The 25856-nt window shown below is 44.2% G+C and overlaps 1 protein-coding gene across 2 annotated transcripts in view; it reads right to left on the bottom strand.

Annotated features, from left to right (window-relative positions):
- The window catches only part of THBS4 (thrombospondin 4), a 41035-nt gene extending 16330 nt beyond the window's left edge, over nt 1-24705 (bottom strand). Inside the window, exons 1-9 of one of the 2 annotated variants that reach the window (XM_075078730.1) lie at nt 24548-24705; nt 20382-20585; nt 16519-16766; nt 15321-15426; nt 9150-9232; nt 8516-8567; nt 6993-7165; nt 3706-3843; nt 2997-3074 (exon numbers count right to left, since the gene is read on the bottom strand). In XM_075078730.1, coding sequence (XP_074934831.1) covers nt 2997-3074; nt 3706-3843; nt 6993-7165; nt 8516-8567; nt 9150-9232; nt 15321-15426; nt 16519-16766; nt 20382-20585; nt 24548-24635 — 1170 coding nt within the window. In that variant the 5' untranslated portion in view covers nt 24636-24705. The remainder of the gene's footprint in view (nt 1-2996; nt 3075-3705; nt 3844-6992; nt 7166-8515; nt 8568-9149; nt 9233-15320; nt 15427-16518; nt 16767-20381; nt 20586-24547) is intronic. The other variant, XM_075078729.1, reaches the window with a different exon arrangement.
- Nucleotides 24706-25856: the final 1151 nt, after the last annotated feature.

Raw genomic sequence — 25856 nt, 5'->3', positions numbered from 1 at the left:
AACACAGCCCTATGCCAGCCACTAGGAAGAAAAATAACTCTATCCCAGTCAAAACCAGCACAATTCTAAATTTTAACTCTGTGCTGTCTGCATACTTTCAGGCTGAAGATGAAGATAGACAGATGACGGAAGGCCCTGGCATACATTAAAATAGCCTGTAAAGCAGCACTTCTAGACTAAACCATTTCTAAAGGGAGACAGCAGTAAAAAACCCACTCCTCTGTTTTGACAGATGGCAGGCCACTTGTTGCCCTCTGCAAAGAGGGCCTGATGGCCTCCTGAAGAGGACTAGTCATACAATTAGATACATGTGACAGAAATGTTCTAGATATAAAAGAAAAAAAGATAAACATATTGAACAGTGAAAGCAATCCTAGAAAAACAAGGCTGTTCACAAGCAAAGCACACCCCTTTGAACACTACTGATTGCCTCAATGATACCTAGCTGCAAAAAAGATCACCTTTAAAGCTGCAGGATACCTTTAACCCTTCTCTTGTCGTGGAGAAAGTCTGCTCTGTGCAGCCAGCTATAGCAGAACAGTATTTGACAGTGGCATAAGTGGCACATACAGGACAACTGGGTGGTCAGGCCCAGCCAGCATGGGTTTATGAAAGGCAGGTCCTGCTTGAACAACTTGATCTCCTTCTATGCAAGGTGATCCACTCAGTGGATGCGGGAAAGGCTGTGGATGTTGTTTACCTGGACTTCAGTAAAGCCTTTGACACCGTCTTCCACAGCATTCTCCTAGAGGAGCTGGCTGCTCATGGCTTAGACAGGTGTACTCTTGGCTGGGTAAAAAACTGGCTGAATGGCTGAGCCCAGAAAGTTGTGGTGAATGGAGTTAAATCCAGCTGGCAGCTGGTCACAAATGGTGTTCCCCAGGGCTCAGTGTTGAGGCCAGTCTTGTTTAATATCTTTATCAATGATCAAGGGGATCAAGTGCACCCTCAGTAAGTTTGCAGACAACACCAAGTTGGGCAGGAGCGCTGATCTGCATGAGGGTAGGAATCACAGAATCACAGGTTGGAAGGGACCTCAGGGATCATCTAGTCCAACCTTTCCAGGAAGACCACAGTCTAGACAAGATGCCCCAGCACCCTGTCCAGATGACTCTTGAATGTGTCCAACATGGCCAGGTCAACCACTTCCCTGGGGAGATTATTCCAATGGTTGACTGTCCTCACTGTGAAGAATTTTCCTCTTGTGTCCAAATGGAATCTCCCCAAGAGCAATTTGTGTCCATTCCCCCTTGTCCTCTCCATGTGACTCCTTGTTAAAAGGGAGTCTCCATCTTCTTTGTAGCTACCCCTTAAGTACTGGTACATTGTAATGAGATCCCCTCTAAGCCTCCTTTTCTCAAGGCTAACAAACCCAGTTCTCCCAGCCTATCCTCATGTGGCAGGCTTCCCAGTCCTCTGATCATCTTGGTGGCCCTTCTCTAGACCCCTTCCAGCCTGTCCACATCCTTTTTGTATAGTGGGGACCAGAACTGTACACAGTACTCCAGGTGTGCCCTGACAAGCGCTGAGTAGAGGAAGGCTCTGAAGAGGGATCTGGACAGGCTGGATCGATAGGCTGAGGCCAATTGTGTGAGGTTCAACAAGGTCAAGTGTCGGGTCCTGCACTTGGGTCACAACAACCCCATGCAACGCTACAGGCTTGGGGAAGAGTGGCTGGAGAGCTGCCTGGAGGAAAAGGACCTGGGGTGTTGGTTGACAGTCGGCTGAACATGAGCCGGCAGCGTGCTCAGGTGGCCAAGAAGGCCAACAGCATCCTGGCTTGTGTTAGGAATAGTGCGGCCAGCAGGAGCCAGGGAGGTGATAGTGCCCCTGTACTTGGCACTGGTGAGGCTGCACCTCGAGTACTGTGTTCAGTTTTGGGCCCCTCACTACAAGAAGGACATCGAGGTGTTCGCATGTCCAGAGAAGGGCAGCGAAGCTGGTGAAGGGTCTAGAGAGCAAGTCTTATGAGAAGAGGTTGAGGGAACTGGGGTTGTTTAGCCTGGAGAAGGCTGAGGGGAGACCTTATCGCTCTCTACAGCTACCTGAAAGGAGGTTGTAGTGAGGTGGGTGTTGGTCTCTTCTCCCAAGTAACAGGTGATAGAATGACAGGAAATGGCCTCAAGTTCTGCCAGGGGAAGTTTAGACTGGATATTGGGAAAAATTTCTTCACCGCAAGGGTTGTCAAGGACTGGAACAGGCTGCCCAGGGAAGAGGCTGAGCCACCATCCTGGGAGTATTTAAAAGACCTGTAGACGTGGCAAATAGGGACATGATTTAGTGGCGACTTGGCAGCATCTGGTTTTCAGTTGCACTTGATAATCTTAAGGGTCTTTTCCAAATGAAATGATTCTATGATTTTGTGATTCCGAGTGAAAGATCCAACTTGCTTCATAGCATTAAAATGGTTGTATGCCCCTTCTGTTGGATCCAAACATCTTTCAAACCATTTCTACTTCTGCTATGCTTGCTCTCCTGGGTTTAATATGTATGGGTATTAAAAGTGTTGTACCAATTGCAGCTTTCCTTCTCTCTGTACTTATTTAGAGGGATGTCTGGTACTGTGTAAACACCCTAATGAAGTGAAGACATTAATTCTATAAAAAGAGAACCCAGGGGAACAGCTTGTTGCAGCAGTTCCCAGGTGGGAAGAGATGAGGGGAAGCAAAGGTTTAGTCTTTCAAAACAGGTTCCTTGCCATAACATACTTGTAAGCACCCATAACTGGATGGTGTGGAGAGAAGAGTTCCTGCCACTCTTCAGGGAAAGTGATAAGGGATACAGCTCAGATAGACATGTTAATGACAAATCAAGTATTTATTTTTTTACTATTTTTACTATTAGTTAGGAAAAGAGGAAAGGATTCTTTGGTTTAGATTAAGCCAACTAACAAATTGTATTATTCAGCTCTTCAGTCAGAGCCATAAATCCAATCCTAGCCCCATGGAATTCTAAAACAATCAATTTTTTAAAGCCACAAATCAAAAGGTGCTTACCAAAGTGTTTATGCAATGGGAATTTGGAACACAGGGTCCAAGTCCACCAGCCTGACATTCATCAATATCTAAGCAGACCTAGCAATAAAACAAATCAACATGTAATAAAAACAATGTAAATTTGAGATACAGTCTGAAGAAAAGCCACTAAAGTTTAAGTCTAGAAAAGGGTCATAGCCTCTTCTGAATCTGCTCCCAGAATGGCACAGACATATCCATAGGCTAACTTTCCAATGGATCTCCAGACATGTATAAACCCTGAAGAGACACTGTGACACAGAAAATTTCAAACTTCAGATGGGCGTCTGGTTTGTCCACAAGAGTTTAGATAAGAGATATGTTCCCCTTGTAGGGCGCCACAGGAACATGCAAAACACAACAGTAAAATACGCCTTTTCTATCACACTCTTCCTAGTTCAAAGCCAGTTTACAGAAACCAACACAGCCCCTTCAAAATTGATCAGAGATATCTATGAAGGTAATAACATTTTTTTCTTGTTTCCATACTGGTCCTCAGTATTAGGCTGTTAATACTCCCATTAATACCAAGCAAACACAACTTGGATCTTCTAATTGAAACACTCTGATCTCTGCCTAACTGCACAAGGCAATTACGGAACGACTGAAGTATAAATAAAATGCTATAGCAATGCATTGATATAAACCAGCACCTTGCAAAGGTAGTTGCTGCAGGGATGCTGCCACTCACCTGCTTATTGCTCTTGGCATAGCTGAGTCCTATCCCTTGCACGGTTTGTCCTGTATATCCTGGGGGACAGGTCTCACATCGGAAACCTGGAGCAGTGTTTACACATCGCACTCCAGGGAAGCAAGGGTTGTAACGACACTGCAAAGAAAAAAAATTAACCAAGCACAAGTTCGTGCTTCTGTAACATCCAGACCCTGACTCTGTGCACAGACCTCTTAGTAAAAGGTAATGCTACATGCAATGTCTGTATATCTTCTGTTTAGAGCTGGCTTATAGAGGAAACAGTCTCTGCAGGTATTTCTGATCTCAGCAGGTCTTCACCTATCTCTGTAATTTAAGTAACATTTCTAGTCTTCCATTACAGCCTGTAGTTGATGCCCTAATTCTGATCCCACATCTTTCCTTTTGCTGGGCAGGTTCAGGTCCCAGGAGGCTCCCAGCCTCTGAGGAAGAGTCCAGACTACAATATGAGGAAAGCTGCATAACTCCAACTCACTGAATGGTCTTGCATTTGTGTGTTGTACACACACCAAGTGGCAGCAGCATTCTCCCCCATTTATATTTGGGGAAATCTCATAGCCAGAAGTAAACCAAACATGAGGCAGATGAGCAGGGACGTCAGTGGCACCCACACATTTCTAGACCAGAGGCCCACAAACAACCCTCAGCACTTCTACCAAAATACCAGATGCTCACAGTATCACCCATGGCCTGAAGGCACCATTCGCTTCATTGCCTCATGTGGTTTTACAGAATAGCTATGACCCATTTCACTGGCCTTGTGGGTGCCAGTTTGGGAACCACATCCCACACTGCTGCCTCTCCAACATCAACACTAGCAGCTAGGCAATATTGGTAAGAGTACCAAAAACATCAACATGCCATCATGCTGCATGTGGGTCAAAGACAACAATAAATAAGAAACATGAGAAAGAAATACAAAGGTGTTTTTAAAATATGCCTTTTTTTCCCCTCTCCATATCTAACAGGAAAACATCCGCAAGATGGAGGGAGAACAATCCAGAAGATATCCACCTAAAACAATCATAAAAGTTGTAGCCAAACACACACAAGGGAGCAAGAAAATGTATTTTAGTATCAAAGTGTGTTTGACAGAAAGATTTTTTTAGAAGTAAATCCACAACTAGCACAAGGAAGATGTAAAACCTAGGACAGGCATTTTGTGCTCCTTATTTGCTGTGGATTTTTTATTGTAGGCAGTAGAGGGCACTCAAATTACACCGTACACAGAGCAGAGCCACAGCTCCCAAGATACAGGGCATCAGCACATGAAAGTAATGTCTTCAAACTGGTAATGAATAAGGGAACATACTGCAGAGATGCTAAAAGCCTCAGAAAAGATGATGGCTGCTCTTAGTGAGGAAGATTCTAGATTTGTCTTTATCAGAATTGGTACATGAACTTCTTTTTAAATGCCTGTTATAAGGAAGTACAGAAATAGTTTATTCAGTAGAAAGGTGCTCTCCCAGAAGATTCCTAAAGAGCTTTCAAAAAAAAAAAATTTTCCTTCTTAGTCTCAGCTAACTCAGGAAAACAAATAATATGACATGCCACCTCTTATTAGACAATGAAAAGCTATTGCCATTTATTATCTCTGTTTTCCCCGCACACCTGTTAAGTGAAAATCCAGCTGTTAAAGGAGATACTTACTGGTGAACAAAACCACAACAGATTAGGTGGTATTTTAGTAGCAGTGTCCACGTAAAGACCTCATATAAGAAAGACTGTATCTCTATGACACCATTTTGGCAAAATTTCCTTGCTGTTTCTAACGTGTGATCAGGTCTGCCATGTGGAGGGGTGGCAGGAACATGAAGGCACATCAATTTCCAGAGGCAGAGCGTGACCACTCATAGAAAACCATGTCAATGTTGGGCTGCTACAGACTAGTCTTGGTTTGTTTTCCCACCACTGCTGTCATGGCTAGAGTTGCTCCAACCCTGAAAATGGCAGGGAGGAGATTACTGCCATCCTCTGCCTCAGTCTGGGTATGGCTCAGGAGGTAGAATGCATCCATACTGGTGGGCTCCACCTAGGCTGGTTTGAGTCTCTCACTGTGGCTGTCTGTGACATGAAACTTGCACCACAGCTGTCTCAGCTTCACCTCTTGCATTCACATTTCAGTGCTCCACCTCCATTTTTTGCGTCTTCTGTTGCAGAAGACACAGTCCGTGCCATGTGAAGCAAAACAAAAGACATCACCTACAACTCAGGAAACTGCCACACTCAACCCACTTTCTCTCCTCAGTGCTTTTCACAGGCAGATATAAGTTGGGCACATCGCATCCTCTCTGCTGATGGCCTACAGGAGGGAGTAAACCAAAAGAGCAGTCAAAGCACATCTGCTGTTGGCTAGGAAGGAGAAAAAAAGGATTGCTTTTGCTGTTTTACATCATTAGGCAGGTGCATTGTTAGTACTGTATTATCCACAGACACAGCTAATGACCTAATTCTCCTGGTTCCCTGGTCTACTACACCTAGGTACTTTTTCCACAAAGATGACTAAAGAGTAATGGCAAAAATCACCACAGAAAAAATGCAGTGAAACTGTAAGTAGTCTTTTTGTGTTCTGAATAAGTGTCACATTCCAGTTAACACAGGTTTTGTTTATTGTTTAAGATATCATAAATTTATTAACTCAGTGCTCAATACAAGCAAGCTCTGAACTTCTAACATACAGCACAAGGGGGAAAAAAAACAGATTTAACATCAACTTTATCAGCTTTCAACACAACAATAACAATAAATGTTCCTTTTCTTTCATAGACTTTTAAGGTAAGGCTGAAAACATGGCTCCAGTTTGGATTGAAGAGAAGTCTTCGATCTCCAAGGCTGGTTCAGGAGCACTCAATTTAAAGAAAAAAAGCCCAGATTGACAAGAAGTGCTTCTGTAGTTCTGTCTACATCACAAGCTACTGCATCTTCTGTGGAATAGAAGCAACTACATCAAAAGCTTGTTTTGGTTGGTTTTGGGGTTTGTAGGTTGTTGGGTTTTGTTTTGTTTTGTTTTTTTTACATTGAACTCCTTTAAGTGACTTCTCACCTCACCAATCTTCACACATTTCAAGTTTTCATACATATAACCTCCATAAAGATGCAGGAACAGCAAAATAGGGAGGTAAAATCAAATCAAAATTAATATCCACTGTGCATGCAGTCAGCAAATGCTGAAGACAGCAAGCATAAGCAACCCATTGATATGTATGATACAGTTGATTTTTAGCCCCCCCTTTTTTTTAAAAACTCAGTGAAAGTCACTATTTTACCTCATCAATATCTGAGCAGGTAACTCCATTTCCTGTGAGCCCTTCAGGGCAGGGGCCACACTGAAATCCCTCTGCTGTCTCCACGCACCTGACTCCCCTGAAGCAGGAATTAACTTCACATTTGGGTTTACTGCGCCTAGGAAGCTGAGTTGGAAAATTCACAGTTCCCAAACCTTTAATGCAGAAAGAACAACAGTTTCAGCAATTGAAAGAAACATCCATCATGGCTTTCAGCTGGCAAGCGCTCTGAAGAGATCCCCAAGATGTTGCACAGCAGGGACTTTGTGTTTCTGCACTGCACTGCTACCAGCTGTGCTGTGGCTGAAGAGACTTCATGCAGGGAATGGCCCAGCAGCTTGCTGTGTCCCCAGACAGGGAAAATTAAGGCTATTTTGTTAGGTCCACGTGCTTCTCCTGGCTACACATGGAAGCCCTTCCGCTAAGTTAGTCCCAGCACAGATCTGCTGCTGGACAGGGGAGAACACTCTGAAAGCTGGTGGCCTCAGAAGGCCCAAGGGACTCAAGTGAGATTGCACAAGGCATTTCTCGGGCTAAATCAGCAACACTACCACTTCATAAGAAAAATAGTGCCATGGTTTTGCAAAAGTGTATCTGACAGTCTACAATTAAGAGGATGAAGAAGCTGCAGCTGGCAGCCCACAAACACACAGCAAGACATGCAAGTACACTGGCTTAGGTGCACAGTGACCAGCCCTGGGGAAAAGCAAGGTTTTCTGAGACTCTAGCAGGTGCTGAACCTTGGTACTAATGCATGCATGATTTAAAGACTTTTTCTTTGGCACTTACACATAAAGGTTAACCTGGCTAGAGCTCAGCTTGAGTTTTGATGAGGCTGATAGACTGGGACAAGAAATCAGCTAAGAGGCCTGATGAGTTTAAGGCCTTTCTCCCCACCCAGTGAAGGAGTATTTCGGTTTTTATACTGAGCACGTGTCCCCTTATGCCAGTTATGTAGGAGGGCCATGCAGTGACATTTGGGAAAGCATTTATTTCTTTCATTTAGTGAAAATACGGAGACCACCTTTTTGGTCTTACTGCTGTTAACCAGTGACTGCCTACTCAGAATCAAGATGACTTTCAGGTGGACTGTATATGATCTTCCTCAGACTGACAAATACTAGCTAGAGCAGAACATAATTCCTCCCTTGTCTTTCTGCTAAGATTGTTTATGAGACACCTAGCAGGCAATACCTCTCTCCCCAAGAACATGTGACACAGCTTTGTGGCAGTGTAAGACTGATAGTACAGGGTGAGTGGTGCTGCGTGGTTTAGTGGGGTTTTATCCCCCAACAGGTAATTGTCAAGTCTATGGAAACCGAAATCTTTTTCTCTAATGAAAATCTCTTTTAAATTTGTGTCCAACACATCTATAACTTTGGACACAGTATTTTTAAAAAAGCACTCCTTAGAAACCACATAAAGCTGACGCAATAAATACTAGTTTTAAAACTACTTTACATCTCATCTGCTTGCCTTTTACAGGGAATAACAGGAATACTTACCACATGCTTGGCACTCAGCTATGGTATTTCTCAGAAAAGTTGTTTCTTTGACCTTAAGGATATAGAAAATAAGCATTATTTGGACACAGGCAGCTGCCAGAAGTACCATCATAATTTTCCCCCAAGATGCCACTCAAACCATGCAACACAGGTACCCTATCTTAAAATTAGATGCTCTTTGTACTGTATAAAATGAAGGACAGTGAAAATGGTTGTACTTCAGTTCAGCCTTCATCAACAGGACCTTTAAGAATGACATGCTTAACTAAAGGTATGCGCCACCAACAATTCCAGTTCCGACACTCGCTTGCAAGGGGAACAAATGCAATTCCAGTTCTGTGTCTCACACCTACCTCCATCTAACAGTGGGCTAGGATGGCTACTGTAGTTTCTTTCCACTGAAGACACCACATTTTCTGGATCTGATTAAGCAAGTGCCCTACGCTCCCACATTCAGTGATCCTTCATAGTGAGCACAGGGTACCAGGACCCGTGTGGTTAGTTCGTCTCCACTGTGCCGTGCCTCTGAGACAATGGACTCTACACAGGAGTTTATTGGTTATGTAAATTCTGCCCTGACTCTGTCCAAAATGGCAAGCTTGGGATACTTCACACTGAAGCCTTTATACAGTACCTGTTGTCTGAGAAGGTCTTTCACATCTCCCAGTATTTGGTTCATCTGCATCATCTGACCCATCAGCTGCCTATTAAAATCACCTGCAGGGAAAGAGCAATGAGAAAGTGCACAATGCACATAACACTCCTTCATTTCCTGTGATAATTTCTGAGATACAAGACGGCAACACCACAAAGGGCCAAAGAAGGCAGACATTGCTGTTACTTAAGCCCTGCAGGAATCCTTAGAGCAAACACAGTATCTAGCTGCAACTTTTACAGTGATTTGCATGAGCTCAAGGCTTTTCTGGACTGAACTCCACTGTATACCACAGAAGCAAGCAAAGCAGAAACCTCATCACAGAGATAAAAGCAGCCTGTGATTCTTCTACCATTATTCCAGTGTCACAGCTCTCTAGTGACACGGGCAATTAATGCCACGAGTGTTTCTGGTTTCCCCCGCAAGGCCTGAGACCAGCAACCCTCAATGAAACCTTGTGATTCAAGGCTGTTTTTGTGATAACCCATTTGGGACAGGAAGGCAAGGCGGGGCATAAAGTATCTATGCATACAATGGGAAGTCATCCTTCGTAAGTGTATTCCATGTCACCACAACCCACTCCTAAACACTTTTCAGAGTGAAGTTACCCAGCTTTCTGAGCAAGCTCACTGTGCAGCTCCAACCATACCTGAAGAGTGCTTGCTCTGACAAAAACAGCTCTTTTAATACCTGCGACAGTCATTTGGCTTTTCTCCCCAAAGGCAGCGCATACACAAGTTTCATGGCTGCGTCAGCTTCTAGGGGTGCAGAGTTTGTACAGGCTCACAAAACATCTACTTTAACATGTTATGAACTCTCACCAAAGCCAGTTCTCAATATCAAGTAACAAAGACCTCTGCGACAAGACTAAAAATTACATCTGTAATGAGCCATAGGGAAGGACCAGAATCAACCCAAGATTTTCATGAGACTTATCTGTTAAATAAAACATTAGTTTTGACCCAGTGACAGAGGAGCAGGGAGCATGTTTAGCACAGTAGCTTGTAGTAGTTTCTGTTTGTAGCTCGTTTCTGAGTTTGTAGCTCTCTCAAGCAGCTATTTGTTTATTTCTCTAAATCTGTATGTCAAAACAAATTTCACAAATATATGCTCTTCTACATTCTAAGCAGGCAGGATATTTTGATATTATGCCCAATGGCTCCAGGGAGGTTTATTCATGTGTTACTTTTTTGAGTATTGAAAGCTTATATGAAAAATCCTTTTCTTAATGTTTATCTCATTGTTTTGTACTTCAAAGCTTGTCTAACTGTTTCCAAACATTCTAGTGGGAATTATCCAACTCCTCACATACTACGTTCTCTTCATTTCAGATTTTCTCATCAAAACACTGAACAAGTTTAAAGACTTGGGAACCACCTGTTCCAGAACCTGCCTCTGTTCTGGTCCCAACCTTGTCTTATTTTTATTTGGGAGGAAGGCAGCAGGATATAATATCATGGATATTTCAGAGTCTCATAGTGGAACTTGGCACACAGGCTGTCAGGACAGATGCTGAGATCTGTTCTTATTTTGCTTGGGATTTTTTAAACAAAGAATGGTTTAGGCATTATTGATTGAGATCTGCAAAAAATTCTCAAGAGATCAGATGCTGTTTGTTGTCTAGTGTCTAAATCAAAACGAGATCTATTCTGCAGTTAGGTTTTGCAGACTGCTAAACTTTAAGGACTAAACAGGTTATACTGCCATGAACTACATGTCCTGCTTGCAAATTTAGACAGCAGAGCAGAAACAGATGGCTTCCCGTTGTTGTTTTTTCCTTTTCTTCCATTTAAAGCCAAGTCCTACGGTAGGCCCCATCTGCAGCAGAATGAACAGCAGTAAGTGGTAAGAACTCAGGGGGACTTTCAGGGAGCTGTTCATTCACCATGTATTGTGGGGTGGCTTCACCCAGGAGTAAGCAGGGTAAGCAAAAGGTACAGCCTGAAGCTATACAGTTGTCTGGTCCTACCATGTAATCTCTCTCATCTGTACTCCACCTACTGAGGCAGCTTCCCAGTTCAGCTAGTCCATAGCTCTATACTATGAGTCAGTAACAACCTGCGTAGCGGAATGGCTTTCACAGCAATAATTAAATTCAGAGACAAATCTGAAGAATTACTGTCCAACAGGAAACCGGAGTCCATTGACAAACTTATTCTCTGTAAGCCTGAGGTCATGTCAGGGAGCCACCCTGTCTTTCTCTTCCCAGAACCTTGCAGTATAGAATCATTGCGTGGTTTGGGCTGGAAGTGACCTTTAAAGATCATTACTCCAACCCCCCTGCCATGGCAGGGACATGTTTCACTAGGTCAGGCTGCTCAAAGTCCCGTCCAACCTGACTTCAAACACTTCCAGTGATGAGGCATCCACAACTTAGCTGGGCAACATGTTCCAGTACTGGACCCTGGATTTAGAGCAGGTGACCAGCTTCATTGCACACCTAATTGGCCCAGGCAGCACAAACACTAGCTTGTGTAATTGCAGGCCACCATGAAATGCCTCAAATAATTTTTCTAGCTCTCTTGAGAGCAATACTGCCGCAAGCACCCCACTTTCCCCCGTCCAGCAAAGTCCTGAAGTGTCATTCAAAGAAACTGGTTACTTGGCCAGAGACCCTGCCATGATTAATGTATGGAGGATGGCTGACAAGAGAACAGTTTCCTGTCAGCCTATAATCCTCCACCAAAGAAGTTACATATACAAGTTGCATGTAGAATTATGAAGAGGCAGATTCAAAGTAAACAGAAAGAGATATCTTGACAGATGTGATTAATTTCTTGCCAGGAGACAATCTTGATCATGCATTCAAAACTGACTGGACAGATTCATGGAAGGAAACATACTGAGTACAAAACACAAAGACTCCACCTCTGTGTCAAGAGCTCTGTATACCATGAACTGCTGGAGAATAGGAAAGCATTCAGGGAAAATCACACTGTAACTCTACTCTCTTAATACTCTTGCCTTTAGGTCTATATTGGCATACTGTCTCTAACAGTAGCTAGGTTAAAAGAACCTTCGGTCTGGTGCAACATAGCTATGTCAGGTTCACGTACCCTACATGAACTACATGATCTCCAGAGATCCCTTCTGACCTGAATGATTTTGTGATGATGATTCATGCAGCATACTAATCTCATCTACCAAACCCAGTGCATCTTGCACTGTTTTTTCCTACCCACATGCAAAGATCCAAACACACATTTTCAACCTGCCAGATCATCATATTCTCATCGACACTGCTTAGGTGTCTCTCACAGACTGAACACAGATGGAATGCTGCTGCCATGGCAGTGAGTAATGACCAAGCACACAGTCAAAGCCATCTACAGTTATTCAGGTCCAAAGCTCTCCCAAGGATTTTCCAATTAATAGGAAAACATGCTGTTACCAAGGTACATAGGTCTCACACACCTATACAGCTGTCAGGGACTAGAAACTTGTCTCAACATTGTTGGCAGGCAAGTTTCACTACTAAAGCCTGATCATTACGGCAGCTGAAGAGAACAGTTTAATCACCAAGGTCGACCCAGCAGGAATGTGCGCCCTGTTATCTCAGAGTACTCGTCCCCCGCGCGTACGCCCGGGCCCAAGGCCGACTGGCAACATAGGGGGGGGCTCAGACCCTCTAGAACTTTCAAGCACCCTCTAGTGACAGTACTGGGCGTGCACCCCACCGCTGAGTGGGAGGCAGGGGTACGCAGAACAGTTACTGACTCTGCCAGAGAGCAACTTTATAAAAGGGGAAACCAGCAGAGATGATGGGGGGGTGTGCTCTGGGACATCTTGCCCTCCACCGGCTTCAAAGATGCATCGGACAGTTGGACTCCCCGCCTGGACCGGACAGACTGCCGCAGATCTGTGGTGATAGCTGTTGTAACAGTCCCACTCTCTCCCTCCCTCTCGTTCCCTTTTTCACCTTTTTTTTTTTTCCCCCTTTCTTTGCTGTTCTCTCCTGTATCTATTTCTGGCCAAATAAAGCGACTTGGCACTTGACTCCATTTTGAGCCTTCATTCTGTCTCTGAAAATGTAAAAGGAGCCTAGTCACGATAACATATGGGAGTTAATCAGAAGTTAAGTCCAGCAGCCCCCAACCTCCCAGAATTATCTGAGCTCGGTTGGAAAGCAAGGGCGTTTACCCTCTGCCAAACTGTTCAACCCAACAGTGGATTGTGACAACAGTGAAGCATTTGCATTCCAGCTTTTTCTGGCTGAAAGCAAAATTGTGGTTATCTGATATATTGCTCCTGTAAAAGGGCATCATGCAAGTCAGCTGAGTTAATATTGCTGTTGGAACATTTGCACCTTTTCCTTTGGTGGATTTGACTATGTAGGCTTTGAATATATTCATGTGAGTTGTTTAATTCTTATTATTAATTTCATACTAATTCCACTTGAAGGTTATAAGCAACTGAATTTTGAGAGGCTCAGCCAGGTGGAGGTAGCCAGGGAGAGACAGTATCTCTCTGTATTACTACTGTTTGTACTAATGATCAATGAGCAAAAAGTTACAAGTGAGAAAGCTGCAAGTCTGCAATCACTCACAGAGCTGAGTTTTTTCTAGGAGGAAAGGTAATTCAGTGTTTCCCTTCTATGTGTAAATGCCTGTTGATTTAGGGAAAAAGAGAGACCTTTGATCATAAAACTCTGCACTTTTTGCCTAGGTGTATATATGTCAAGGAACAAGAAAACAGACGCATGAGGTTTTACATAGCTAAAAGGCAAACCAGTTTCTGTTATCACATACTTTAATGGGCTTAGAACAGTGAGATGGGAGAAGAGGCATGAGATGAGTCATGTAGGCAAGATGGGGTACCCAAGACAGGATTGAGGTGGAAATGAAGCATGTAAATCCAGAAAGGTTTCACAAACATCCCTACACAGGTGTACACAACAAATCATAGAATCATCTAATCATTAAGGCTGGAAAAGACCTCTAAGATCATCAAGTCCAACAGTCAACCCAACACCACCATGCCTCCTAAACCATGCCCTGAAGTGCCACGCCTAATGGTTATCACTGTTATCACTGCACATCACTGATGCCTACATTCATGTAATGGTATCCAGGATGCTCTCATATAAAACTTGTGTATCTTGGCTCTACTGTAATCAAAAGCAGCAATGCTGCAGGGCTGGGTTTGTCAACAGGGACAGAAAGGCTGTGAGAGAGAACTTATCATAGATCCTATTTCAAACCTTGAACTCACTTTTTATCCCCGCCATGGTTGTCACATATTAACATATTGCATGCACAGTGCAAACCCATTCTTCTCCCTCACACCTGCAGCAGAAAGGCAGATTGACAGGGACTAGGAAGGGGTACAGATGGGAAGTCTAACCCAGGTTTGCTGCGTCAAGAAGTCAGAGAGCACCTTTGCCCTTCACAGGGGACTGCACCCAGCCCCTGGGGCCTCACAGGAATCCCAGTAGCCTCAGCTCCTTCCTTTCCTCCCTGTTCCCAGCTCAGTCGCCACAATGCTCAGCAGCAGCAGCAAAGGAATTGGTTTTGGAGCAGATTTCCAGTCCAGCAAGTGAAAAAAACCTTGGCTAACTCGTGGCAGGACTAATGGCTGCCTTGCAATGGCTTTCCCACACAGACCCGCAGGTTCTGTAGCTGTAGCACCAACACGTTCTGTAGCCTCCTGTGTTCTTAACGCCTTGTTCTTCCCCTCTCTGGGACACTCCAGTGATCAACAAAAGATGATTACTGGCCACGTGGATAAGCACACCAATAGGTCTTGCTACTCTATCCATCTACCTATTTTCATAAAGCCTGTAGCAGTGTATCACATTAAGGACTACTTCCTGTCTGCAATTTGAATACTTAGAATATTATTAAACTGACACAAAGAAACCATGATCACAGAAGTTTGTCTTCCAAATTAGACTAAAAAGACTCTTTTAATCATTACAGACTCCTCCTTTACTAGGACAACAACTCATTGCTTTATCACCAGCAGCAGTAACTGTTTTCTCTCCGAAGTGAGCTATTTCTGAAATATCTACAGGAAATCATGGCTGTAATTCAGTCAAACAATTGTTATTACTTGTCTATAGAGCTTCTCCACATTTTTAATATTCATCAGATTAGCTTCTTTGCACTGGTATCAAAAAGAACAATTTCAACTCCTGGTTGCAGGCCTTACCAGTGTACTGAGGAACAGGTTCAATTTGTTGAAGAAAACAATCCTGCAGGTTCCCCGCTTGGGCAAGTGTTCCTCCAGTTACCAGCTTCAGCTCATCTAGCGTATCCTGGACTCAGAAGAAAAACACAATTCTGGTACAACAATGGAAAAAATGTGAAATATGAGACAAAATAAATTAATTTTTGAGAGAGGCTGACCATTTCCTAAGCATGCAGGGCTCCTACATCATCCCTTTCAGGACCACCCACCACCATCTGACCTGTAATAAAACCCCTAATCTTTGCCTTGCAGATTTTCACATAGCTGTGGTTTTATTTTGAACTTTTTTTTACCATTCCAATTCATACGATAACAGGAAGTTCACGTATTTTTATACCCGTGGCATGTAAAAATTTTTTTTATTGTTGAACAGAATTCAAAGCAGCCGTTTTCCCCCATTCTCGAACAGGTTTACATTCATGTCAGGAATGTGGGCACTTCAGTGATTCTCCACATAAGCTGGCTCATTTTCAAGCCTGCAATGAAATAACAAGGGGGTAACCTTGGGGGCAGAATGCCTTTGCACCTTCTAATGCATATTTTGCATTAAAGATATGGAAGATACTTGTAAAAGATAGTTTACCTCAGACTGCTGACTCAGAGATGATAGGAAGCTATGCCAACCCCTGGTTGGCAGAGAGAGGAAGAAAAGCTGTTGTAGTCAAACAGATGGGGGTTGGAGTCTTGCACCACATGAATCCCTGCACCACATGAATCCCTGCCTTCTTTTGTCTTTTTAGCCCATGTGGCTTATCATGAAGAGAAAAGCCACATACACAGCCAAGGGTTGGTCATACTGAACAGCTGTAAGAAGCTGAGAAAGAACTGCCCTTACTGCACCAGCTAAGTCCTTGCAAAAAGTCCAGACCCCAAGAAATGCCTAGACTGAAGTAAGGGAAACAGTAATTTTTTAAAATAAGCTAAAAACTGTGTTTAAAACAAACAGCATAACTATTGCTAGGTTAAATGAAGCTAAGGCTTCACCTGTTCCATAGGGAACTTATGTTTACATTTATTTCACAAGTTAATACTCAAGTATTACTGAAGGACCATCGCACAGAGCTTGGCTGCTGCAAAGACTGTGGTCTGGATTCAGTGATCAAGGGGATCCCCGCTGATCCCTCTAAGTGGTCAGCCTGCTCACAATTTTCCCACTCACCTGTGGCTTCTCCTGGAAAGTGTGCAACTCTACTGCCGCCGACCTCTGAGACAGCACTGAAAATGGTTTTGGCAGGTCCTGAATGGCACCTACTTGCAGGCAGTCCAGGTAAAACTCTACTGTGCTTGACCCCTGCTGCAGGCCACCCAGCCACAAGATGACAGCATGGGGTTTCCCATCAGCCAGCTGGATGTTGCTTAAGATCACCGAATTCAGCCTCCCATCACTCTTCAGATAGCGCAGCGCCACTAATACAAAACACACAGAAGGACTATCAGAGGGTAGCAGATAACCCAAGACTGATCAAGGATGATCCTGTGGAAATCTGCAATTGCTCTGGTATTTTTCCACATGTCAACTTTTGTAAATGCATCCCATATACAGATATAAATGGTAACAATAATTGGAACATTGACTCTCAGAGCAGGATTACAAGAACTCTGGCATGGCTCCCCATTTGTAAAGTATTGTTCCCTGCACAGTGTTTTCCACTGCTTCATCCAGGCCTCTCTAACTGGCTTCACCAATGTCACCTTACAGGCCATTCCCTTTACCACTTGTATTTTTGCATGTTAAGGGTGTAGCGCCCAGCCTGCAGCCAGCACTTTGGCAAGTACATATCTGACTGACCTAGAAATACACTGTAGCAGAAATGTACAACTAGAAAAAATCAGTTTTGGTGATGCATATTGCATTCAGTGAAGCCATCTGACAGTGTATCCAAATGAAACCAAAGGAAGCATGGTTCCAACCCAATAACCTGCATTTCACTGTAACAAGCAGTAAGTAAAAACAAAATATAACACAGGAAAGACATATTCCACCCCTAAAGATGACTAAACCTCCTCCCAACTCTTTTTTAAGGCATTAGTGAATGACCTACTTGATAATTCACACCACAAATCCTCATTTTATGAAGTAAAATGCACCATTAGAAAACAAAACAGCAGAAAAACAAAAACTCTTACATGCTGCATAATATTGAAAAAATGTCTCTTTCCTAAGGAAGTTGGATTGGTAGGCTAGGATCTGCAAGCTAAATCTCTTAGATCAGCTAGCTAGTTCTCTCCACAAAATCTCTCCCTGGCTCTCCAAATGCATATCTGCAGAAGCAATGAGCTGAGTGCATCTAGACAGTGTAGGTACTAGACAGTGTAACTACAATATTAGACAGAGCTTGTTTCAAAGATCCCACTAATCACCAGTCTGCATGTCCCTTATTTCCTCATGATAACAGTTATGTGCATTGAGGAGTCAAGCTGCCGAGTCACCAGGCACCTAAACAGTTAAGTGCTGGCTCTTGCGAACATCTGTTTGAGGTTCACAGAGGGCTGCTACTGCTGTATCAAGTGAGAGCTCACAAAAACTCTGACCTTCAAAAAACACTTACATTAACATGAGGTCAACTAAAAGGCCTGGATATAGTGGAGGGAAAAACTCTTATTAGCTTCAGAGATAATGCTCTTTGATGCTGTGATACCTCTGTCTGTTGGTGACCTTCTGAGCTCCTGGATAAACGTTCCCTAATATTTTTCTAATGGCTCAATCTAATGATTAAAAGAATCCAGTTTTCTACCAGCATTAACAGGGCAGGGTATGTCTCCACCTTTAAAGCCTACGCTAGTGCTAAAGTCTCAGCAGCTGTGATCAATATCAGGAATATTTTCACTGCTGTCTATGTCAAAACACTGCCAGAGCTGAGATTTCCGCAAAGGTGCACGAGGTCACCAGTAACTTGCTCAAAGGTAGCATTTCTTGGCAAACTCAAAGATCTGGCAGGACAGAACATGTTGCAGTCATTTTACTTATGTGAATATTATGCACGCCTGGTCATATGAAAGCAAGGTCTTTGGATCCAGGCCCTGCATTCAGGGTGACCAAATGCAGCAGTAAGCTACAAAAAGAAAGAGGAGATGGTGGCAGGGCCCAGAGCAGACCCTGCCAGAATAGTTTCAGGACAAGGAGCAGTCTGGCTTGGAAGGAGGATCAAGTATTCCTTCCTCATCCAAAGCCAAATATCCATCTAGTAAACTACAGTAGGCTTCTGAAGGGAGATTTTGCTGGAGCACAGCCTCTGCCTCCGTAAGACTTAACTCATTCAAGCCCCTGCATTACGTGTTTGCTGCTAGGATATTCTACACTGGCATTCATGAGAGCAAGTGGCTCACGTGTACTGCTTAAGAAACAGATTTTCAGTGAAACAACTAATCCTGCCAGTAAATAGGAACCGCTTCACAGAATTGTTAAGTTAATCACTTTCATGCAGTTGCTGCTGTTTGCTCCGTAAAGGAATCATTTAAAAAGTATAAGAAACCCATGGATGCTATTTGCCTCTGAAAAGTACTCATTGTATGAAGTAGCCATATGGGACACTTGACACTTCCAGAGAAATCACATGTGAAAACACTGCCTACTACTCGCACGCTGCCTTCAACAAGGTGCACTAAAGCGAAAAGGAGGCAAAGAGACCTCCATTAAACAGCCTTGCTGCAAAAAGCCTCCCTGTTTGATCACTCCTTTGCAACAGGTAGGTTACTGATGTAACACCTACTGAACACTGCTCACTGACAGGACAAGTTTCTTCGTGCTGCCTACCTACATGCCATTACCCTGTCACAGACACTTGTCAAATATATCACTGACATCCTGAGGACAAAACCAAGAGAAGCCTAATAACCTCACACCAGAAAGCCTCTTAAGTCTGTTAGTTAAAGTATATCAGTAACCACCAGGCAGGCAGGTAATCTTGAAAATCAAGAGAATATTTTGATATGTTCAAAACTATGTATATAGACATGTTTGTGTGTACACATATGCATTCCTATATATATGTGTAACATTTACACACACAAATGTGTGTGAGAGGGAGAGAGTATCTATCATTTATTTAGCAATTAGTCAGTGTTACTCACCCCCAACACAAATATAGCACAAAAGTTCATATTCTGTGACCTCAGAAGGATTTTGGCAGACTTGATAAAACTAAAGATGTTTTATCTAACTCATTCCCCTACACTTCCCAAGCAAAAGGTATGCTTTTCTTAAGCATATAAAATAATTTTCCTATGTATAAACTGAAACTTCTCAGTAGAGTTTCTCAGTATATTGGACTCAGCTGCCCAATTAAACATGTGCAGCAGCAAATTATCATAGCAGTGGCGAAGTCAATGGGGTAACAATAATTTACATCATTGGACAATTTCTCAATGAACCTTAAAACAGTAATATATCCTAGGTCTGGTCTAGAGAGTGACGAAAGCTCTCCATTTCTAAAACTATGCTGAAGTTCCTACTCTGACTCCTGATTAACCAATTTCAGCAAACAGAGAACAAACACTTTAGTTCACCCAAAACATCCCCTACGGGCTAGGAATGTTTGTCCTGCATAGTCACATCTAACCTCCAGGGTCAGCGTAACTAGAACCTGCCTTTCACATGCATGAGGCAGCATGTGCATGTGTCCCTCACATTCCTGAGTAATAAGAACCAGTGATTGTCCTAAGGGGAAAAAGAAAGAAAAAAAACCACAACAAATTGACTCCTTTCTCCATACTCCATTTTTATCTTCCTTCCTCAGCATTGCTTAGAGCAAGCACCACAGCAGAGTGGAGATACCAGCTGATTGTCTGTTCAGCTTCCCCTGGCCAGGGAGAGCTGCATCCAGCAAGAAGAAGGAAAGAGAAGGGGCATGAAAGGGGATGTAACCAACACTTTTATCTTGTGATGGGGGGTGTAAGTGGTGACAGCACGCAACAACGACTCAACCACAAAGGTTAATCACACAGTTTTCAACATTCGTCTGTGACATACCAATAACTACGGATCCAACACTAGTTTTCCCCTACATACTGCAAACAACTCACCTTTATTCATCCGTCCCATTACCATAAATTCAAAATACTTGCTGTTGTCAGCTGATGAATATAGGCCAAATATGGTAGCTGTACTCTTCGGCTGCAGTTTGAATGTTGAGAGCAAGTACACATCATTCAGCATAGGGTCCCCAAATGCTTGTTGCAAGACGTTCACTACCACTCTCTTGTTGGAATATGGAAGAAGATCAAAAACTGAAAAATAAGCAAGTTTCAGCAGCAATTTAAATATAATAATGACCAAAGAAGAATGTAGTCTGATGCCACCCATTGGAGATTGTATACTCTTCACTATTTCCATATGGATACTTTAAAATTGACCCAAGTTGTCTGACCTAAAATAAATAATAAGTATACAAAAATTAAAAATATTAAGATCGTCTTTAAAGATCATCTAGTCCAACCCCCCTGGCACTGGCAGGGACATCTTAAAAAACCTGATCTAGTGAAATGTCCCTGCCCATGGTGGGGGATGGGGACAGGGACTAGATGATCTTTAAAGGTCCCTTCCAGCAAAAACTATTCTATGATTCTATCAAAATATCATATAGATTTTGTTGCAACTCACAATCTTGTAAAAACTTTTTTAAAAAATGAATTATTGTTAAATCACTAACATAGAACTATCTAGTCTTCCATTCAGATTTTCTTCTCTTCTGAGGATCTACCTCAAGAGAAAGCTTTTGCACCAATTTCTTCTGTCATAAATTCAGACACCTGTGTTCACATTTCAATTAGACTGAGGATCCAGCATCAACATTTTCAGACAGATTTCCAGCGTACTTATCCTAAGAACCATTTTGATGGCATTTGCAGGGCACCAATGAAAATGCTAAAAGCCAGGTAAACAATATGGTGCTCATAACCTCCTTCTCACTTTACTGACTTCTCACACTTCTCAGAAGATATACGACGTAAATAAGACTCATCTTTTCCTTCTGGCAGAGATAACAAAGACAGTCAGCCCAATGAAAAAAAAACACAATCCTGAAGGCACAGTGAAAGCAGATAAAAATTTTTCTTATAATTTTTTGCATAGTGCATCAGCGAAGAGTCTAACATTATGCTTGTGCGCATGTCTGCTGCCCGCCTTATGGCACTGAAACAACAAACAGAGGTTTTCCTCAATGTTCCTAAATCCACAATGTCTCCAAACTCAACATACCATTCCACTAGGTTTCCTGATAATCCCCCATTTCACCCACTGCTAAAGCAGTATATATATTATAGCCTTCCAGTAAAATCTGATAAATGACTATGCACAAGTGTTCTTTAAATATAAAGGCATATTTAGCCATTGTATCCCACTGCCACTCCATAGGCCTATCATAGCTGGGACGTATTTTTCTCCCACAGCAGCACAACACTGTAGAGCTGCCACCAGACAAAACCCCTCACACCAGGCAGACAGCAAAGGCACATGACAGCACATTGTGCCTCACCTTGATTCAAACCTGTGGTTGTACCACTAAGTTTAGTTTCCCAGGCGAAAAAACAGTGGAGCTTTGCCTTCTTCTGCCAAGCACAACCTCAAAGCTGTCATCACTGACTAAGGTGATGGGGCCATCCTACTCATCCAGTGTTTCCAAACGCTACAAGCAGGAAGACTGAAGAGCGCTCAGAGGACAATCACATGGGCACACAGACCTACCCACAGCCATGTGGGAAACCCTGCTCCCTTATATCAGAGCCTGGGTTCGTGCTGTTTCCCTTTGTTCATTATGGAGCATCCATTCATCTAGACACCAATGTCATTAGAAAAAAAAAAAAAAGACATTTCACCTCACGAAAACACTGAAATACAGATCACTGCTTAGTCTATATTTGTATTGGGTCCAAGGACCCCATGACTCTACTGAGAGCTTTCAGGACACAATACAAAAAGAATCAGGCCCTTGATTTGCATGCACTTGTAATACTGTTGTCAAACAACTAAGAAACATGTATCTGAGATGGACCTGTTCAAAGGAGTTCTCTTCCATTCAGTTCAGATTCACAGCATCCCAGGATAACCACTGCTCCCACTGAAACCAGTGACCCAGACAGAAGAGGCAAAAGTCTGGGTATTTCTTCACATTTAGTACACAAAGAGCAAAGCGGCTACCTAACCAAGAGACTGAAATGCAGCTCACTGCTCCGTACAACAGCATTTTGCAGGTAATAATCATTCATAAAATACAGCTGTGTCCTCTCAGACAGAACACCACAATACAGTATTTAAGTCTCTGACGGCACAAAACATAGTTATATATTATGTCCACTCCTTCTAGGCCTATTGGCTGATTGTATATCAATTCCTGTGAAACTAATTAATCTCTGCTAGAGTCAAACACTTAAAAATACAGGACAGCTATTATAAAAGTAATGACTAAACACTGGCAACATCTGTCTACAGAAAGGCAAACATTTATCTCACATAAAACATTTACTGAATTTTTTTAAATGTTCACACTTAAATGAATGCTCAGATTGGTTTGGTAGTTGCATTCTGTAAAGCATGTTGCCTCAAGGGGGTCCTTCAGCACCGTTACTGAACCCTCTCTTGGGACATCTTCACTGACCAGCACATAGACATTACTGGATCCATTCTTTAGCATAAACTACACACATGCTAGCAAAAGTAGCTAGCAGAAGAACAACAGGGTTATGAAAACTCATTTTATATCCTTAGTAGAGTCAGCAGAGACAGCTCTTGCACCTTACAAAGACAACTGCTTGTTTGAAAGGACCAAGAAAAAAACATCCATAAGGATTTCAGATTTCATATTTTGAAGAATTTCGTATTTTTGTTCCTCTCCCTGGAAAGGCAGACTTGAAAACAAATGGACAGAAAAGGACTGCTGAAGCTGAAAGGCACAAGCAGCTGGTTTCAAAACACGCAGTGAGAGGGAGGACTTGGGCATGCCTCTGAGCTCGAGTGTGCACACCCACCAGACTAAACGGAGCCTACTCGTGAGATGGACCGAGAATTCTCTCCCTGCCTGCTTTCAGTGGTTTTTAGAAGGGAGCTGCTCATCCTCCTATGAAAATGCAACAAGGGATCAGCTACACCTTGAGACAGTGGCAATCCACTCTTCAGAGATATGCCCAAAAACATCAAGGCTAGCTCTTCAGACGGGAGCTAAAAGACACGATGGGAAGCCCTAAGAGGAAGGTGCACGGAGGAATGAAGTTAGTGGCTGTAAGAATGTTGAGAGTGGGATCTTTCACTGGCCAATGCCCCTGACAAGCTGAAAATACGCCTCTGTTTTTCTAAATATGCCAATAACCTACTTCTCAATACAACAACTTTCTGAAATGTTTTTACATTGAAGACTTTAATACAGGCTTTTGCAAATGCAGCTAAATTAATCTTATTGGGTTTTAGCTATGCTTTTAAGATGTAAAACTTAACTAAGGAATCACCTATTAAAATGTCAAACATCATTTCGTAAGACAACAGAGGGCATAAAAATGCAGCGAGAACCACGAGCAGCTTTAAAGCTCCTGGAGCAGCACCAAGTTACACACTAATCGCTGTGCTCAGTAGCTGAGGTGGCTCCAGTCACAAGCTGCTACTGGAGAGCGATACCACTCGCTCTATGCACCCTCTAAAATAAAGCGGCTCCTGACTTACTACGCGCATAATATTGCCAAAGTAATGCTGGATTTAGGAGACGCCTGTTTTCCTATGCACTCGAAGTACAGTTTTCCCGACGAGTTTTCATAGCTTAGCAATTCACTTTTCATTTACCAGAACTTGCAACTGAAAAAGTGCTCTTCAGAAGTTCAACACACCTACCAGCACCCCTATAAAAACAGACCACTTTTTGCTGACTGGGGAGTGGGGGGATGGAAGGGGGGAGTGATTGGTGTAGCGGTTACACCGCAACCTCCTCCGGTTCCTACCACGAGTCCGGCGGGGCAACGCACGGGTCGGGGAGCCGGCGGGGCGGCGCGGCTCGGCTCGCGCCTCCGGCGCCCCGCCGAGCAGCGGCAGCCCCCGGTGCCCGCGACGGCTCCGGCTGCCCTCGCACCTGCGGGGCCGCCGACTCCCCATCCGCCCCGCCCTGCCAGCACAGGGCTCCCGGCGGCGGGGACGGCGGGCTGCAAACCAAAAGCCGTCTTGAATGAAAGAGGGGAAAGTTTGCTAAAGCGTGGGCGGCGAGGGCCCTTACCTCGGGGGGCGGGCGGGGCGGCGCGGCCGGGGCAGAGCTGGAGGGCGAGCGGCAGGAGCAGCAGCACGGCGCCGCGCTCCCACCCCATGACGGCGGCGGGCCGGACAGGACAGGACAGCGGAGAACGGCCCGCCGCGCCGCTCCGGGCCCCGCCGTTTAATGGGGGCGGCCCCGGGTCCGGGGAGGGACGGCGGCAGGCGGCAGGCCATTGGCCGCGGCTCCCCCGGCCCCGGGAGCGGGCGGGGGCCCCGGCGGGCACGGCCGAGCCCCGGGGCGGACCAGAAGGGAGCGAACCGTTGGGGCCGCAGACTGAAGTAGCCGGCCTCGGTGCGGGTGTGTGAGACCGGGCAGAGCTGGAGAGCGTGCCGAGGTCCAGCAAAACCCGCACCTGTCGGGATCCCGGCTGGAGCTTGTCCTTTGAGGAGCCCTGGAAACTGAAACGTGTGTAACAGCACTGAATCCCGAGTGGACAGGAATGCTCCGGTGCGCAGACTTGGTCTTGGCAGGATATTTAACTCTTCCACCTTTCCTGACTGCAGAGCGTCACCGAAAGGGCTCATGCAGATTGCACACCGGGACTAACTGGGTTTCTAGAAGACTCTGGGAAAGCAAGGAATTCCATTTCATTTTGAAAGCTTGATAGCATTGGGAGCACTCAGACTGTCCAGATAGAGGCTACTGAAAGAGGCTGCTTGTCTTAACAAACCCCCAAACTTGATAACTTAACCAAAGTCAGGTTTGGTTTTTTTTTAAATCTGCTTTTAACTACAACAATTTTCAGTGTTGTCTGTGCCCCCAAGATGCCATTATCCCATTGTTTCTCCTCCCGAAAATTCTAGGCTCGGCATTGCTGTCGTTAAGAAAACACAGGAGGAAGACAGCAAGCAAGCCTAACCCCTTCAGGCTTGTGCAGCTGTGCAACCTGTCTGGGCCATGCCCGTGTGAAACCACCCATCAAGCAGGCCACCCTGCCCTGGGCGTTCTGCTGACAAATGAAGGGGTCCCCCACAGAACACCAAGGCAGTGCTTCTCCCATGCAGGAGCTGACAGTACACGGTGGACTTCCCAACCTGCTGCACGGCCCTCTTTGTGCTGTGCCTCTCTGTGTGCCTCAGCCCTGCAGATGAACCGCCGTCACGTTGGAGAAACCCAGGAAGCCGTGGCTGCCCCACTCGCAGCTTGCTACCCAGCTCACAGTTGGAATAGCTAGCTGGAGCTGTCTGATATTATTTACATCAGGGGGGCTGGAAGGGGGTAGAGTAGGGGGCAAGGATGTGGAACAAAAAAAGGAAGAAGGAAGGAGTTACAG

This window comes from Phalacrocorax aristotelis, chromosome Z (genome assembly GCF_949628215.1).
Source record: "Phalacrocorax aristotelis chromosome Z, bGulAri2.1, whole genome shotgun sequence".
NCBI lineage: Eukaryota > Metazoa > Chordata > Aves > Suliformes > Phalacrocoracidae > Phalacrocorax > Phalacrocorax aristotelis.
Note: the sequence above shows the minus strand (reverse complement) of the source record. Positions and strands in the feature narration are given on the sequence as shown.